Genomic DNA, 18619 nt, shown 5'->3' with positions numbered 1-18619 from the left:
ACATTACAAGTTCCCAAAGTACAGTTTTTTTATTTGCTCTGAAAGCTGCCATTGCATTTTATTTATAACGGGTGTATTTATATTGTAATGTACCCAGTAATTATTTCTGAGCAGTGTATCAGTTCTGGACACATTAGAAGAAGTTTCTGCACAGTCAGGGAATGTTTACATTCCTCTCTGCTACAATTAAGTAAACACAAAATGTTATCACCAGTTCGAATACGGATCTTTCTGCATACACACGCGCCCCGTGTGGTCTCCTAGTGAGGGCGCGCGCCCTTACTAGGAGACCACTTGAGGTGCGCATGTATGTATGTATGTATGTATGTATGTATGTATGTAGATGGAATCCCGGAAGCCAGAGGAGGACGCGGAGAGGTAATGTATACATTAGGGAGGTAAGGCACAGTGGCGGATGTGGCACAAAAGACCGATTCCGGATCGATTTCATCTTGAAATTGATCGGGAATCGGCCTGTGGTGTATGGGCAGCTGACATATCTCTCTTATCAGATTCAATAAGAGAGATTTGTCTCTTCGTCAAATCTGCCCGTACATCGCTAGATGTATGGGCACCTTTAGTCCTGTGTTTTAACCCTTTGAATGCTGTTCTGCTAAAACAAAATTGTGGTAGTGTATTATACGCTGTAAATATTCTTTTAGAGCAAAGAAGAAATGCTGGGTTTTATACCACTTTAAGATGTCTGGGGCCTAGCTTGTATACAAGACAAGACAAATTACATTTTATATCGCGCTTTTCTCCTGGCAGACTCAAAGCGCCAGAGCTGCAGCCACTAGGATGCGCTCTATAGGCAGTAGCAGTGTTAGGGAGACTTGCCTAAGGTCTCCTACTGAACTTACTGACTGGCTTACTGAACAGGCAGAGCTGAGATTCGAACCCTGGTCTCCTGTGTCAGAGGCAGAGCCCTTAACCATTACACCATCCAGCCACCGTAGAGGGATTTCAATGTTTAGCATGCCACTTTTGAAAAGGATTCTCCATTTTATGGGTATCCAGTGTAGTGAGCCAAAGATTAGTGTTATGTGGCAATGGCAGGGTTGGCTTGTTAAGTCTTGCGGCAGCATTCTGTACTTCCTGCAGGCAGTGTAGGTCTTTATTTGGAAGGCCTACATTGAGAGCATTGCAATAGTCCAGCTGTGATATGATGGCGTAAACAAGGATTAGAAGATCCTCTGAAATAATGAGGTGCTTAATTTTTGCAATATTTCTTAGGTGAAAGAATGAATGTTTCACAACAGTTGAAATTTCATTCCTGAAGTTGAATTCACCATCACTGAACCCAAGCTGTGTACAATGTTGAAGCTAGAAAGGTCTGAGTTTCCTACCCTCCGTGGTATTTATACAGTGCTGACATCTTCTGCAGTGCTTTACACAGTATAAAGTGTTGTCACTAGCTGTCCCTCAGAGGAGCTCACAATCTAATCCTATTTCCAGCGTTGTCTTGGGCAAATTTTAGAGGAAGACAATTAGCTTCTCTGTATGTTTTTGGGATGTGGGAAGAGGAAACCCACACAGACACGGGGAGACCCCATCCAGATAGTGCCCTGGCTGCGATGTGAACCAGGGACCCAGCGCTGAAAGGCGAGGGTGCTATCCACTACACCACCATGCTGCCCATATGGGATTCTCTTGTTCAGGGTTGTTATAAAGGTGGTGTATAAAGAGGAACTGTCGTGAAAATCTTAAAATTCAAAACACATACAAATAAGAAGTACATTTCTCCCAGAGTAAAATGAGCCATAAATTACTTTTCTCCTATGTTCCTGTCACTTACAATAAGATGGAGAAATCTGTCATTACCGACAGATTTTGGCCTAGCCCATCTTCTCATAGGGGGGTTCTCAGGGTTTTCTTTATTTTTAAAAGCACTTAGTGAATGGCAGTTGCTCCGTCCAACTGCCAAAATAGTGTACAGCGAGCAGGGAGGCTGGCCAACATCTTTGTTTTAATCTTTTTTTCAGGGAGTATCTTTATAAAGACTAGGCCATGCTGAGGATCCCCTATGGAGAGATGGACTAGCCCAAAACCTGTCGGTAATGTCAGATTTGTTCTACCTACTGTAAGTGACAGCAACATAGAGAAGTAATTTATGGCTCATTTTACTCTGGGAGAAATATAGTTCTTATTTGTATGTGTTTTAAATTTTAAGATTTTCGCGGCAGTTCCTCTTTAAATTCTATGACTGTGAGGTGGTTAATATGTATTGTTTGAAATCTTTCATTATGTGTTGTTTAGTGTCCAGATGGAAAGCACCTCGAGGGGCTGTCAAAACAGTTGGACTGGGAGGCACGCAAGATCCAGAGGTGGTTCAGACAAAGGCGGAATCAGGATAAGCCGAGCTTAGTAACAAAATTTTCTGAGAGCATGTAAGTAGGACTGTATGACTATGCGCTGGTCTTTTTAATGAGGTATTTGTATATTGTAACTTTCAGCACATCTGGGTTTTTTTTTGGTCATTGTTGCCTTCACTGGATTGATGTCGCCCGACTGGGATCAGAACCCGATCCTTCGGGCGACACCACTTGGCTGAGGCTGTACAGAGTAGGCTGTACAGCCGACAGCCCACCTTGTTGTACTGCGAGGAGGCGGTGGGCAGGGTCCGCCACTTGGCGAAGTTGATCCACCAGGCGGATTGCTGGGCGATCTGGGGCTCCTCTGCACACGGCGACTTATTGGCTGAAGTGGTTTACCTGCCACCTCAGCAGACTTTAATCAAGCATGTGTACGGGGCTTAACTTTAAGTGAAGCTGAGGTGAGAAGGATATGGAGGCTGCCATATGTATTTCCTTTTAAACAATTCCAGTTGCCTGGCAGCCCTGCTGGTCTGTTTGGCTGCAGTAGTATCTGAATAACACCAGAAACAAGCATGCAGCTAATCTTGTCAGATCTGAGTAATGTCAGAAACGCCTGATCTGCTGCATGCTTGTTCATGGTTTATGGCTAAAGGTGTTAGGGGCAGAGGATCAACAGGATAGCCAGGCAACTGGTATTGCTTAAAAGGAAATAAATATGGCAGCCTCCATATCGCTCTCACCTCTGCTTCACTTTAAGACATTTGCATAACCCCCCTCACTGCAGGTAGTAGCAGTCTATGGCAGGTCATGGGTTTGGCAAGCCAATCAACCCTATAGTCCAAAGTAGATCTGGGCTATTAACCAGCTGTGCTAATTTGCTTGGCATCCCTTGTATGTTTTGTCTTATGGTCTGATTCAGGATAAGAAAGCACCTACAGTGCCCATCTCGTTTTGTTAAACGGAGACTATGTTTATTAATAAATCCTGATGATTGGACAAATCATTATGGCACTGCACCAGCATATGAGTTCTAGAGCTAGGACTCCTTCACACTGTCAGCTTGATTTTTTTTTTTTTTTTATTTATTTATTTTTCCGCAGACATGCATTGAATCTGACAGCCTATGTAAATCAGTGATCTGGTTTACATCCAAAGAGTTCTTTCCAGCACGGAAAAAAAAAGCTTAGGTTTGCTGGTTTTTCCCACTGTTTTATATATTGAGAAGCGTTGTGTTGCTACCATAGACACAAGCATCAGTTTGTTGCCCTGTGTTCTTCCTTTACGTATTGTATAAAGTAATCAATTGTAAATATTGTATACTTTTTATATTTTTCTTTTCTGAAAAATAGTGACAATAAACAGTTGTGATGTCTCTCTATTCCCAAAGTTACAATTCTACAGCTTGCCCAACTGTGGCTAATATCACTATTTTCTTTCCTTTTAGGTGGAGGTTTATATTTTACTTATATATTTTTTCCTATGGAATATGGTTTCTCTGGTCGGTGAGTAAGTCCTGTATTCATTTATTTTCTTCAGTTGATGCTGAAACGGCCTTATTCTTGCTTTCACTGTAAATGTATTCTTATTGGCTTGTGACTCCTGCGTACATCAAAATTCTTTGCACGTTTACGTAGGTGACATGAGATGCTGGAGCATGCTGTTGTATTGCAGTATTTACTCTCATTCTGTGCCATTGAAGCAAACAAACTGATCTTGTGTAACTACACACCCAGCATAGCCGCTGCCTGCCAAAAACATACTCCCCTGCTTCCACATTTTCTCTGGACAGCTTGTCAGGCACTGAGCACTGCATTGTGGGTTGTACAAACTCTGTATGCCTCCGATTTCATAACAAGGAAGTAACAGTCTTCTAAGCATTTTCACCAATGATTATTTACTTTTATGTTGAAATGACCATTTGTTGATTGTGCACTGTAGCTATAGGGTCTCTTTTGAAAATTAAATGCTACTCTTTGTTGAATAAAGAAAGAAAGCGCTAGACAAAAAAACTTTTGCGGTAGAAAAGGCTAAGGCCAGGGTCACGCTTAGCAGAATCGCCCCTATTTTCCACTATGTGCTATGGGGAAAACTCATGCGATTCTGCTAAGTGTGAACCTGGCCTAAGAGAGTCTCTAGTCTTTATTGCAGTTTCTGCCCATTTTGAGGATCTATATTTTTTTTTGTTATCACTGTGGACTTACTGGTGATGGTTAGTTAACGCTATCTATAAAGGACCACTATGGCAAATCATAAAATTTCAAATACATGTAAACACATACAAATAAGTATGTTTCTTCCAGAACACAATGAGCCATAAATTACTTTTCTCCTATATTGCTATCACTTATAGCCCGTAGTAGAAATCTGACAGAATCGACAGGTTTTGGACTAGCCTATCTCCTCATAGGGGATTCTCAAGGTTTTGTTTATTTTCAAAAGCACTTAGTGAATGGCAGTTGCTTTGTCCAACTGCCAAAAAAGTGAGCAGGGAGGCTGGCCAGCATCAGTGTATAAATCCTTTTCAGGGAATGTCTTTACAAAGAATTAAAGCCTTGCTGAGAATCCCCCATGAGAAGATGGGCTAGTCCAAAACCTGTTGGATCTGTGAGATTTCTAATACTTAGGGCTCATTTCCACTATAGCGAAAGCATGCGTTGTCCGCATGCAGATTCGCACAGCCAATACAAGTGGATGGGCCTATTTCCACTTGTGCGTTGTGCGGAGCGTTTTTGTGTGCGGGGAAAATCTGCACGGCAGAGCCGTCAGAATTCGCTCCCCGCACGCCGCTAAGCGAATCGCATACAATGTATCTAATAGGGAAATCGAATGCGGTTTTGGCATGCATTTTTCCCCGCGATTTCGCATAGGAGGTAATGTTAATTTACACAGGCAGTGACATGGTTAAAATCGCCCACCTACCACCCCATGCGGAATAGCATGCGAAATCGCGGTAAAAACGCATGCAAAATCGCATCCGCATGCGATTTCGTCTGCGGTGATTTCCCGGCGATTCCGCACCGCACAAGTGGAAATGCAGCCTTATTACTGTAAGTGAGTGCAACATAGCAGAAAAGTAATTTATTGCTCATTTTACTCTGAAAGAAACCTACGTTTTATTTGTATACATTTACACGTATTTTACAATTTTCCCGATAGCGGTCTTTTAAAAGGCGAATACCACAGCAAACATAACATTTTAGTAGTGTGGTAAAGGGTTTGGATTGCTTTTAGGTTTTTCTCTTGCTGTCTTAAGGCCCATACACACGTCGGATTTGCGCGAACGACGGGTCGTTTGAACGTTCCGTCGTTCGCACGTTTCCGCATGAAATCCGGCGTGTGTACAGACTATCGTTCGGGAGATAAGACTGGTTACCAACGATCCGCCGGGCGGATCGCTGGTAACCAGTCTTATCTCCCGAACGATAGTCTGTACACACGCCGGATTTCATGCGGAAACGTGCGAACGACGGAACGTTCAAACGACCTGTCCGCGCAAATCCGACGTGTGTATGGGCCTTTAGGCCAGAGGCCAACTACAAATCGCAAAGCGCTATCTCAATTGCTATTGCTTTGTGTAAGCGTTTACCGGTGTGTTTTCCAGCTAGTTATACTTTGTATTGAAGACCAAACTTCACAAAATGCTGCATGTCCTGCGATTGTGATTAGCCCTAATCGCAGTAGCTTCAGTGAGATTAATACCATAGACTTACATCAGCAAAAGAGTTTTTGAAAGCGCCAGCTATTGGAGCTCAAAAAGCGCTCTAGTGGGTCCAAGGCTTTAGTCTGCAATTGATTTCCGATATTTTCGTCACTGGTGACAGACGGCCGGTTCAAGTAACAATTGGGCCCTAGGGCAAAATTAGCCTGGGGGTCCCCCGACAGACACGCCCCGACCAAAAAGCGTCATTAGAGGCCCTTTGTTGCAGCCAAATTTCCCTCCTGGGCCCCTGAGCTGGCTGCTGACCCTCCCCCAATCACCTCCCAACTCAACAGACTCTGTATAGTCCCTGGGGAGCAACAGTTAAGATGGGGGAGGGACACTTTGGGGGCCCCTACAGGCTCTGGGGCCCTGGGGCAATTGCCCATTTTTATCCTATGGTGGCTCCGGCCCTGGTGACAGATAGTAGTTGGGGGAATCTTTCCAAAAGGGTGACAAGCAGCAATAAGAAACCAAGCCTGTGAACGGACACTGTGCAGACGCATTGCTCGGCTGCTATACTGCAGCTATAGCGCAACAGGTGTCCCTGTTTCTTCTCGGTTAGAAAATAGATTTTAATAGCCCCGATGACCCCATAATTCCCCTACACTGGGAGGGGTCCATACTGCCTTCAGCCCTCATTGCTCTGTCACATGACTACACTTCCAATTAACTGGCGGCTCTTAAAGAGAAACTCCAACCTAGAATTGAACTTTATCCCAATCAGTAGCTGATACCACCTTTTACATGAGAAATATAATGCTTTTAACAAACAGACCATCAGTGGGAGCTGTATGACTGATTTTGTGCTGAAACCCCTCCCACAAGAAGCTCTGAGTACCGCGGTACTCTGGGCAAACTGCCACAATGTAACAATGTTCACAGACAGGAATTAGCTGTTTACAGCTGTCTCTAACAGCCAAAACAGCTAGGAGCAGCTACATAACCTGCCCACAGTAAAAATGTCACCATGTAATGTCAGAATGTAAATCGGGGAGAGGAAAGATTTTACAATGAGCAAACACTGACTAAATCATTTATACATAATTATGGTAAAAAATGAAGCGCTTTTTTTACTACATTATTTTCACTGGAGTTCCTCTTTAAATGCTTGGTGTTACTTAGTATTTCTGCAGGTCATGCTGTGAGGACAGAAGGGAAAAATTCTCTGTATTCGATTGCCACTGTCATGTCAAAATAGGAAGTGTAGAAACACAGCAGCTATAACAGGAATGTACAAGAGAACAGAGGAACAAGGCACATAAATATTTTCATTTAACTTTACTGGTACACGGGTACAACAGGTATTCACATTTTGTCAGGAGTTTCACTTTGAAGGTGGCCCCTTTTTTTACTGGTTTTGCCATACTTTATTATCTAAAGTAAATCTAATCCAAGGAGGCTCAGCAATGTGTGAGACACCTTCTAGGAAACCACAGCTCTTCCGTAACCGTTGACTTCACTGGTGGCATGCTTGACGCAAGTGTTAAGTGTAAATTGGTGGGGTTTTTTTTTATTCCTTTATAAAGGAAGTAATGTTGGCAACCTCCTTATTCAGGTAGTTTCAGGTTTGCGTCACTTTCTCTTTCCCTACCCTTTTGTGTAGAGAATGTGCAGTCAAGTCTTCTGCTGTGCACTATAGTCAGGTGAGGGGGTAAACCAGGATGTGTGACAACTTTTGACTTCTCAATGTACTAGGTAGAGATGATCAATGAACTGTGAACTGGTGATTTTAAAAAGCGTTATAAAAGTGCTTGAGCAATGACCTTACATGTAAGCTCACATGAGCAATGAGCTTTCCTTGCAATCGCAAACATGGGTCCTGTACCATTACCTGAGCATTTGCGCTTTAATGCAAGGTATAGGAAAATCCTAAGCTAAACGCCAACCAAAAGCGCTGGAGAAAAACGCTAATCAAAAAAAAAATCGCCTGGAAAATTGCTTTGAAAAGCGCTCACCAAAGCACTTAGCGATTGCGCTAGCAATTTTATAATGTGAACTAGGCCTGAATGAAGTTTTTTGTTTTCTCTTTTCATGTTTATAACCGTTCACGTCTGCTTTTTAGTTATTAGAATTTGCACAATAATAAATACCAGTGGGCTTTCTCTCTTTCAAACACCCCTAACCCCCACCACCATCCTCTTTCGTTAAAGGGAACCAGAGATGAACGATTCACACAAAATAAACATATCAGTTGATAGCTTGTAAAGAATAAATGCTCTACCCGATAATTTCGCCACTCTGGTGTGCCTTTTTGAGTGCTTTTTATCCATTACTCCTCCAGGAAATATCCAATATGGCTGCCGGCTCATATTCCTTCTGTTCCAGGTTATGAGGTGTTCTGGATGTGCTGTATAGGCTATATGAGACTATAGACAAGAAGGGCTGCTGTAGGCTTTCATCTGTGTGCTTTCAACTTCATATTCTGGTATGCTTTGTGGCTGCCTGTAGGAAGTGTCTCTCATAGTAATGAAACTGCATACAGTAGATAATAATGACAGGCTGCACACACAGAGCACACAGATCACACAGCCACACTTGTCTGTTATGCTGGATACACACGGTGCGTTCGTGCACTCGATTTTCCCGTCGATTCGTTTATTTCCAACATGCCCGATTTGGATTTCGATGGATCGTTAGGTCGATTCGGCATACTTTGCATGCGAATCGACCTAACGATCCATCGAAATCCAAATCGGACATGTTGGAAATAAACGAATCGAGTGCACGAACGCACCGTGTGTATCCAGCATTAGGGCTGGTTCAGACGGACGTCTGCGTAGCGTCGCGTCTGGGGGCGTTGCGGCGGCTGAGCGGTCAGGCTTTCAGTAGCCTTCGGTCGCGTCGTGATGCTGTTGCGGTTTTTTTTTCCCGTAGGGGAACATTAGCCGTCGCGGTTGGCCGCTCCCTGGAAGCTACATGTTGCTTCCAGGGGCAGCCCGAACGCTCGCGAAAATCGGGACCCGAACGCCGCGTTCGGGTAAAAGCGCGCAAAAGCTTGGTGTAAACGCTCTCATTCACTTGAATGGGAGCGTTTACCGCGACGGTCCGAACGCTTGCGGTAAACGCTCCGCAAGCGTCCGTCTGAACCAGCCCTTAGACAGAGATTTTTCCTGCAGCATCAGCCCCTCCCATATCATCACAGCTCTCAGTATGTAAAGCATGAAATTTGAGCCAGGAGGGGGAAGGCTTGGGCTTGAAAAGACTTCACAAAAGAGTGACTCAGCTATAATGATTCCAGGTCAAACCTCGACTGAATAGTCGGTGGATTCTTATCACAGTTGATAAGATAGATTAGACTGAGAAGAATAAAACTAAAAGCAGGGTAGGTGTTTACTGTCATGTTCCCACTGATAAATGTAATAAAATACATGAGGGTGCTTCGTCTCTGGTTCTCTTTAAGGAAACCTTTTGTATATTTTATTTTAGACACCCTATCTTCTGATTATTACTCCACTTAATCACCTCCTTTATTTAAGCATTTATGATATTCTTTTTACAAGGCTTACAATGCACTTTTTGTACTGTAGTAGCATCACACTCCTCACCTATGGGTTGAAGTGATTTGTGGGGTGGGTGCTTCATGTCAGTGCTAATGAACAAGCAGCTACTAGCTTTCTTCAGTCAGGTGACAAGCGGTGCAGGAGAGAAAAGACCTGACAGATGCAATTTCTATATAGCAACATAAGGCACATGAGGGTTTCAGTTGCATGAGTTTCAAAGCTCATAGTAAGCTCATACAGAAGGACGGGTTCATATGAAATCAATAGTCAATACATCATGGTTGTATCATTCAAGCACAGCCTGCCAGAAGCAAATTAAATTATACAGATTTCCTTGTGAGGCAGTTAAAAGTAAATGGGCCTTACTTTCTGGACTACCCTTTTACGTATTAAATATAAAAATATATGAGCAAATCCAACTGACCAAACTAGGTACAGAGAGCAATAGACATTTGGAGTAGCTTTATCAGTATCTGTGCAATGAAAACGGGAGTAAAAGTGAGGCAGTTTTTCAGAGCCACATACAGTGGTGTGAAAAACTATTTGCCCCCTTCCTGATTTCTTATTCTTTTGCATGTTTGTCACACTTAAATGTTTCTGCTCATCAAAAACTGTTAACTATTAGTCAAAGATAACATAATTGAACACAAAATGCAGTTTTACATGATGGTTTTTATTATTTAGTGAGAAAAAAAACCTCCAAATCTACATGGCCCTGTGTGAAAAAGTGATTGCCCCCTTTGTTAAAAAATAACTTAACTATGGTTTATCACACCTGAGTTCAATTTCTGTAGTCACCCCCAGGCCTGATTACTGCCACACCTGTTTCAATCAAGAAATCACTTAAATAGGAGCTATCTGACACAGAGCAGTAGACCAAAAGCACCTCAAAAGCTAGACATCATGCCAAGATCCAAAGAAATTCAGGAACAAATGAGAACAAAGTACTGTAATTAAGATCTATCAGTCTGGTAAAGGTTAAAAAGCCATTTCTAAAGCTTTGGGACACCAGCGAACCACAGTGAGAGCCATTATCCACAAATGGCAAAAACATAGAACAGTGATGAACCTTCCCAGGAGTGGCTGGCCGACCAAAATTACCCCAAGAGTGCAGAGAAAACATGTAAGAGGCCACAAAGGACCCCAGGACAACATCTAAAGAACTGCAGGCCTCACTTGCCTCAATTAAGGTCATTGTTCATGACTCCACCATAAGAAAGAGACTGGGCAAAAACGGTCTGCATGGCAGGTATCCAAGGCGCAAACCACTTTTAAGCAAAAAGAACGTTAAGGCTCATCTCAATTTTGCTAAAAAAACCATCTCACTGATTGCCAACACTTTTGGGAAAATACCTTGTGGACCGACGAGACAAAAGTTGAACTTTTTGGAAGGTGCGTGTCCCGTTACATCAGGCGTAGAAGTAACACAGCATTTCAGCAAAAGATCGTCATACCAACAGTAAAATATGGTGGTGGTAGTGTGATGGTCTGGGGTTGTTTTGCTGCTTCAGGACCTGGAAGGCTTGCTGTGATGGATGGAACCATGAATTCTACTGTCTACCAAAAATTCCTGAAGGAGAATGTCCAGCCATCTGTTTGTCAACTCAAGCTGAAGCGATCTTGGGTGCTGCAGCAGGACAGTGACCCAAAACACACCAGCAAATCCACCTCTGAATGGCTGAAGAAAAACAAAATGAAGACTTTGGAGTGGCCTAATCAAAGTCCTGACCTGAATCCTATTGAGATGTTGTGGCATGACCTTAAAAATGCGATTCATGCTAGAAAACCCTCAAATAAAGCTGAATTACAACAATTCTGCAAAGATGAGTGGGCCAAAATTCCTTCAGAGCTCTGTAAAAGACTCGTTGCAAGTTATTGCAAACGCTTGATTGCAGTTATTGCTGCGAAGGGTGGCCCAACCAGTTATTAGGTTCAGGGGCAATTTCTTTTTCACACAGGGCCATGTAGGTTTTGAGTTATTTTTCTCACTAAATAATAAAAACCATCATTTAAAACTGCATTTTGTGTTCAATTATGTTATCTTTGACTAATTAATAGTTAACGGTTTTTGATGAGCAGAAACATTTAAGTGTGACAAACATGCAAAAGAATAAGAAATCAGGAAGGGGGCAAATAGTTTTTCACACCACTGTATAAGTACAATCTCGGTTTGGTGACCGAAACCTGATAGTTTGCTCTGGGCTCCTGCTCCAGTCTTGCCTTAGTTTTCTTTGTACTCCTCTTCATGCCCGAGCCCCAGAAAGGTGTTCATAAGTAGCCAACATGTAATGGATTGATCTTTTTATTATTAAATACTCTAAAGACACAGTAAGAGTTGTTGAAAGCTTCATATTGAGTTCAGCTGTGAAGTCTAGCGAGGGATTTCTCCCCCCCCCCCATCCCAACTCCCCAGTGTATTCAGAAATGAAGTCTGTGTTTTGACAGTCCATGGAATTTGGCAACTTTTGCAGAGTTTGATTAAAATAAGCTAAACAATGTGTAATTCCCTTGCTGGCAAAATAGCCAGCCGGAATAGAGGAGATACAGTTTTTTCGCAGCATTATCCCTTGCCAAGTTCAAAGTGCAGATGCTTCCTGCCTGCTAATCTAGCAATGTTGTCATTCTAATGCCACCCCTAAATGTCATCAAATATTAACTAGTTCTGCTAGTCCTGCTAGGAGGGTGTGTAGAAATTCAGAGATCAGAAAGGCTAGTGTGTTTATATTATAGTACTGTATCCTGATTCTTCTGTAGCAAGCTGCGTTACATGAAAGAGAAAAGAATCTGGGCTGTGGAGTCGGTACAAAAATCCTCCCACTCCTCCTCAGGTTAGGATTCCACCGACTTAGACTCCGACTCCTCTAATTTGCATATAATCTTGTTCATTGAAAGTATGCAACATAAAATGCATCTCTTAAATGCCAACGCTTAGGAATTTTAAGACAACTGAACTGAGAGGGATATAGAGGCTGCCATATTTATTCCCTGGATAGCCAGTTAACAATACCAGTTACCTGGCTATCCAGCTGATCTTCTGCCTCTAATACTTTTAGTCATAGACTTAGGCCTCGTTCACATCATACGCAATTCCGTGCGCTTTTGGAAGCGCGTGTGACGTGGTAACATGCAAGAACGGCAGAAGGGTATAGACAGCCCTTCTGCCATTCACATCAATTGCGCCACGCAGCAGTACAATGCGCTTGAGTACTGCTGCATGCATTCTGCCCGCAAGCGCAGAGCTGACCCATTCACTGTCAATGAATGGGATCAGCAGTGCAGCGGGTAGCAGGGCAGATGGTGTGCGATCGTACGTGTTGCGTTCCAATCGCACGGCCATCTGCGCTGCATAGATGTGAACGAGGCCTAAAACTAGTCCTTGGTAAGAGTACTTGTAGAAGGTACAGACAGGAACAAAGAACATCTACCAGGCCCTACGCAATGTAACTGTGGGTACATATGAGTGATGTGCAAGTACTCTGAGTTAACCCCCTCTGCACAGTCACATATGCTTTTGGCAGGCTCTCCCATCTGCAGTGGCTGGCTTTTGGCAGGCTCTCCCACCTGCAGTGGCTGGCTTTTGGCAGGCTCTCCCACCTGCAGTAGCTGGCTTTTGGCAGGCTCTCCCACCTGCAGTGGCTGGCTTTTGGCAGGCTCTCCCATCTGCAGTGGCTGGCTTTTGGCAGGCTCTCCCACCTGCAGTGCCTGGCTTTTGGCAGGCTCTCCCACCTGCAGTGGCTGGCTTTTTGGCAGGCTCTCCCACCTGCAGTGGCTGGCTTTTTGGCAGGCTCTCCCACCTGCAGTGGCTGGCTTTTGGCAGGCTCTCCCACCTGCAGTGGCTGGCTTTTGGCAGGCTCTCCCACCTGCAGTGGCTGGCTTTTGGCAGGCTCTCCCATCTGCAGTGGCTGGCTTTTAGCAGGCTCTCCCATCTGCAGTGGCTGGCTTTTAGCAGGCTCTCCCACCTGCAGTGGCTGGCTTTTGGCAGGCTCTCCCACCTGCAGTGGCTGGCTTTTGGCAGGCTCTCCCACCTGCAGTGGCTGGCTTTTGGCAGGCTCTCCCACCTGCAGTGGCTGGCTTTTGGCAGGCTCTCCCACCTGCAGTGGCTGGCTTTTGGCAGGCTCTCCCACCTGCAGTGGCTGGCTTTTGGCAGGCTCTCCCACCTGCAGTGGCTGGCTTTTGGCAGGCTCTCCCACCTGCAGTGGCTGGCTTTTGGCAGGCTCTCCCACCTGCAGTGGCTGGCTTTTGGCAGGCTCTCCCACCTGCAGTGGCTGGCTTTTGGCAGGCTCTCCCACCTGCAGTGGCTGGCTTTTGGCAGGCTCTCCCATCTGCAGTGGCTGGCTTTTGGCAGGCTCTCCCACCTGCAGTGCCTGGCTTTTGGCAGGCTCTCCCATCTGCAGTGGCTGGCTTTTAGCAGGCTCTCCCATCTGCAGTGGCTGGCTTTTAGCAGGCTCTCCCACCTGCAGTGGCTGGCTTTTGGCAGGCTCTCCCACCTGCAGTGGCTGGCTTTTGGCAGGCTCTCCCACCTGCAGTGGCTGGCTTTTGGCAGGCTCTCCCACCTGCAGTGGCTGGCTTTTGGCAGGCTCTCCCACCTGCAGTGGCTGGCTTTTGGCAGGCTCTCCCACCTGCAGTGGCTGGCTTTTGGCAGGCTCTCCCACCTGCAGTGGCTGGCTTTTGGCAGGCTCTCCCACCTGCAGTGGCTGGCTTTTGGCAGGCTCTCCCACCTGCAGTGGCTGGCTTTTGGCAGGCTCTCCCACCTGCAGTGGCTGGCTTTTGGCAGGCTCTCCCACCTGCAGTGGCTGACTTTTGGCAGGCTCTCTCCCACCTGCAGTGGCTGACTTTTGGCAGGCTCTCTCCCACCTGCAGTGGCTGACTTTTGGCAGGCTCTCTCCCACCTGCAGTGGCTGGCTTTTGGCAGGCTCTCTCCCACCTGCAGTGGCTGGCTTTTGGCAGGCTCTCCCACCTGCAGTGGCTGGCTTTTGGCAGGCTCTCCCACCTGCAGTGGCTGGCTTTTGGCAGGCTCTCCCACCTGCAGTGGCTGGCTTTTGGCAGGCTCTCCCATCTGCAGTGGCTGGCTTTTAGCAGGCTCTCCCATCTGCAGTGGCTGGCTTTTAGCAGGCTCTCCCATCTGCAGTGGCTGGCTTTTAGCAGGCTCTCCCATCTGCAGTGGCTGGCTTTTGGCAGGCTCTCCCACCTGCAGTGGCTGGCTTTTGGCAGGCTCTCCCACCTGCAGTGGCTGGCTTTTGGCAGGCTCTCCCACCTGCAGTGGCTGGCTTTTGGCAGGCTCTCCCACCTGCAGTGGCTGGCTTTTGGCAGGCTCTCCCACCTGCAGTGGCTGGCTTTTGGCAGGCTCTCCCATCTGCAGTGGCTGGCTTTTAGCAGGCTCTCCCATCTGCAGTGGCTGGCTTTTAGCAGGCTCTCCCATCTGCAGTGGCTGGCTTTTAGCAGGCTCTCCCACCTGCAGTGGCTGGCTTTTGGCAGGCTCTCCCACCTGCAGTGGCTGGCTTTTGGCAGGCTCTCCCACCTGCAGTGGCTGGCTTTTGGCAGGCTCTCCCACCTGCAGTGGCTGGCTTTTGGCAGGCTCTCCCACCTGCAGTGGCTGGCTTTTGGCAGGCTCTCCCACCTGCAGTGGCTGGCTTTTGGCAGGCTCTCCCACCTGCAGTGGCTGGCTTTTGGCAGGCTCTCCCACCTGCAGTGGCTGGCTTTTGGCAGGCTCTCCCACCTGCAGTGGCTGGCTTTTGGCAGGCTCTCCCACCTGCAGTGGCTGGCTTTTGGCAGGCTCTCCCATCTGCAGTGGCTGGCTTTTGGCAGGCTCTCCCACCTGCAGTGGCTGGCTTTTGGCAGGCTCTCCCACCTGCAGTGGCTGGCTTTTGGCAGGCTCTCCCACCTGCAGTGGCTGGCTTTTGGCAGGCTCTCCCACCTGCAGTGGCTGGCTTTTGGCAGGCTCTCCCACCTGCAGTGCCTGGCTTTTGGCAGGCTCTCCCACCTGCAGTGGCTGGCTTTTGGCAGGCTCTCCCACCTGCAGTGGCTGGCTTTTGGCAGGCTCTCCCACCTGCAGTGGCTGGCTTTTGGCAGGCTCTCCCACCTGCAGTGGCTGGCTTTTGGCAGGCTCTCCCACCTGCAGTGGCTGGCTTTTGGCAGGCTCTCCCATCTGCAGTGGCTGGCTTTTGGCAGGCTCTCCCACCTGCAGTGGCTGGCTTTTGGCAGGCTCTCCCACCTGCAGTGGCTGGCTTTTGGCAGGCTCTCCTAGCTGCACCAGCTTCTGGGGGCACGAGCCAACCTTGCTTGCTGGGTTATGGGCTTTAACTGGGCACAAAGTAGTAATGCCCACAGTAGACACATACTTGGAATCTAGGGAGAGCAGTCAGTCCCAGCAATCAGGTGACTGCAGCTTTTCTCTGGAATTTACTTTGTCATAGTGTGAAATTTAGTTTAAAACGTTCCAGTGTTTCGTTTTTTTTTGTTTTTTACTTTCACCCCATATGTAAAGGCTTGGATGTTCCCATTAAAAGATTCAGTGGTAAAAATGTTAAGAATTGTGTTCTTGTGCCCCAGTCCACATTCTCTACTCATTTGATCTGGATTTCTGTGACCTGTCATCAGGAAGTTTTATAAATACTGGTAATGGCTGAGGAATCTAATTAGGGATTGCCTGCAGTGCTTGTACCCATAAAGATATGCATACCTCATGGAGACCTACAGTATGTAAAGACTGTTTGAAGCACACATATATATATATACAGTTTATCAGGTGTAATTAAATGTATACAGTACATTCATACTTTTAATGAGCCTCTCACAGCAGTGGAGATGCAGAGATGTACTTGCTACTCCTCTTCCCCACCATTGCTGAGGATTTGCATTGAAAGGCCATATACACTATTCATAGCTCGTTGTGACGGTAAGTAAACAGTCTACAGACACAATTTCTAGTGGTGGAGATATCTTAAAGGGCCACTATCACGAAAAAAGTAGGCAGTTAAAATCTGACAGAGCTGACAGTCCATCTCTTTATGGTGGATTCTCAAGGTTTTCTTTGTTTTCAACAGCATTTCCTGAACAGGAAATGCTGTTAACATGCCCATTGAGTTGAATGGGTAGTGTGTTAATGTGTGCTAGTGCGTTTGGATTATTTTACATGGTGTGAAAAAGGACAACTGAAGAAAGAGGGATATGGAGGCTGCCATATTTATTTCCTTCTAAGCAATAGCAGTTGCCTGGCTGTCCTGCTGGTCCTCTGCCTCTAATACTTTTTGCCATAGACCCTGAACAAGCATGCAGCCGATCAGGTGTTTCTGACCTTTATTGTCGGATCTGACAAGATTAGCTGCATGCTGGTTTCTGGTGCGATTCAGACACTACTGCAGCCAAATAGATCAGCAGGGCTGCCAGGCAACTGGTATTGTTTAAAAGGAAATAAATATGGCAGCCCCGATGTTCTTCTCACTTCAGTTGCCCTTTAACTATGTGACTTCATTTCCCTTATTTTGATTGATTATTATTTCCAATAAGTAGACTGTTTTTTTTTGGGGGGGGGGGGGTTGTGTGCGTGTAAAATAAAGAATTAGAATAACGATTAAGATGGCCATTAACAATATGATTCTTTGGACAATCAATTCTTCATTTTGATCGTAACATTGATCTGGTTTTCAATTCGATTCCATTAATCTGATCAAATTGGATAGCAGCTATTCTGCTATTTGTGAGTCTGGACAATTGTTTCTGATCACTTGATCATCCAAAGAATTGTATCGTTTGTGGCCACATTTAGGATTTTATTACTGTCCCCATGACACCCAGGGTTCATATTAAAGCTGTGGTGGTCTCAGGAACAGAAAGGGAAGGAAGAAAAAGAGCCCCATAGAGTCTAACCCAGGGTTGGTCAAATTAAGGTGCCAATCTGTCCAGTTAGCGCCAGCAGGACATTTTTAGGCGCTGCGGTAGCTCCATTAACAAGTAAATAAAAACTTTTTTTGCAACCTGTTTCCTGGGATTTGTGTAGCCCCGATCTAACCCTTTCGCAAGCTATCCAAAGCTAGTTATTCTATTTGAAGTTGGGCTTTAAACTACAACCAGATGTGAAACCTAGTTTTTGTACATAATGTAGAAGTAAACACTGGGAATGGCCTGTGCATACTTGTTGGATATTTGTAAAGTATTTCCTTCTGTCCTGCACACAGTGTAGAGTGATAGAGAGTATTGGGATGCAGAGCCAGTCTGGGGATTGGATGAGATGTGATTAAAGCATCTCTGTTCCATATAAATACAAGGAAGAACCTCTGGTTGCCTGCTGTGAAGTTAATGTATGTAGCTGGCAGTTGTGAAAGCAATGGAACCATCCCAATGTATGAATATTTGGTCCTGGGAAACTGATTTCTATCTGCATGTGAATGTGTTTCGTGGTATCTCTTATCAAGCCTAATCTGTAAGTTTAGGTGTGTGTTCATTAAAACACACCTCCAGGCACAGTTTTAATTATGTTGTGTAATAGCATAGCTAGAATATGTTTTTGTTTTTATAATAACGCTTCTGCAGCTAAAAAAAACGCAGCCCAGATGGAGATTGAGGATGGTCAATGAGATGCAAGTATTCCAAGTTCATGGATTGTGCAAAGTGATGCAGATAGAAAATGGACCATTCTAATTTCACTGCAATATTGGATCAGTCCATTTTCAATCTGCACAAATGCTTGTGAAAATTGACACAGTCATGCATCAGCTTCTCCTGCTAGGCTTCTCTCTGCAAGGACGCTATCAGATGGAGACCAGGAGGGTTCATAGGAAATCGCAGTGCATAGAGAACAGTGCTATCTGCACTTCAGAGCAGAGGAAGACATTGCACTCTAATGTGATGTGGAAAACATTGGACGTGGGAGCATTGTTTTTGGCACTTCAGTTTGCCGGCAGAGGTGACACCACATTGCAACACTGCAGCCGGTGGAGAAAAGGGAGCAGCGATCGGGTCAGGCTACCTCTCACTCGAGGGGAGAGAACGAGGGAAGCAGCGATCGGGACAGGCTACCTCTATCTGCAGGGGAGAGGACAGGGGAAGCCGCGATCGGGTCAGGCTACCTCTATCCACAGGGGAGAGGACGAGGGAAGCAGCCATCG

The 18619-nt window shown here is 45.7% G+C and overlaps 1 protein-coding gene across 2 annotated transcripts in view; it reads left to right on the top strand.

Moving 5' to 3' along the window:
• The window catches only part of CERS5 (ceramide synthase 5), a 134213-nt gene that overhangs the window by 79853 nt on the left and 35741 nt on the right, over positions 1 to 18619 (top strand). For both annotated transcript variants that reach the window (XM_068267276.1, XM_068267275.1), the window contains exons 3-4: positions 2257 to 2387; positions 3760 to 3817. In XM_068267276.1, the coding sequence (XP_068123377.1) occupies positions 2257 to 2387; positions 3760 to 3817 (189 nt within the window). The remainder of the gene's footprint in view (positions 1 to 2256; positions 2388 to 3759; positions 3818 to 18619) is intronic.

The sequence above is a fragment of the Hyperolius riggenbachi genome, chromosome 2, assembly GCF_040937935.1.
Source record: "Hyperolius riggenbachi isolate aHypRig1 chromosome 2, aHypRig1.pri, whole genome shotgun sequence".
Taxonomy (NCBI): Eukaryota; Metazoa; Chordata; class Amphibia; order Anura; family Hyperoliidae; genus Hyperolius; species Hyperolius riggenbachi.
Note: the sequence above shows the minus strand (reverse complement) of the source record. Positions and strands in the feature narration are given on the sequence as shown.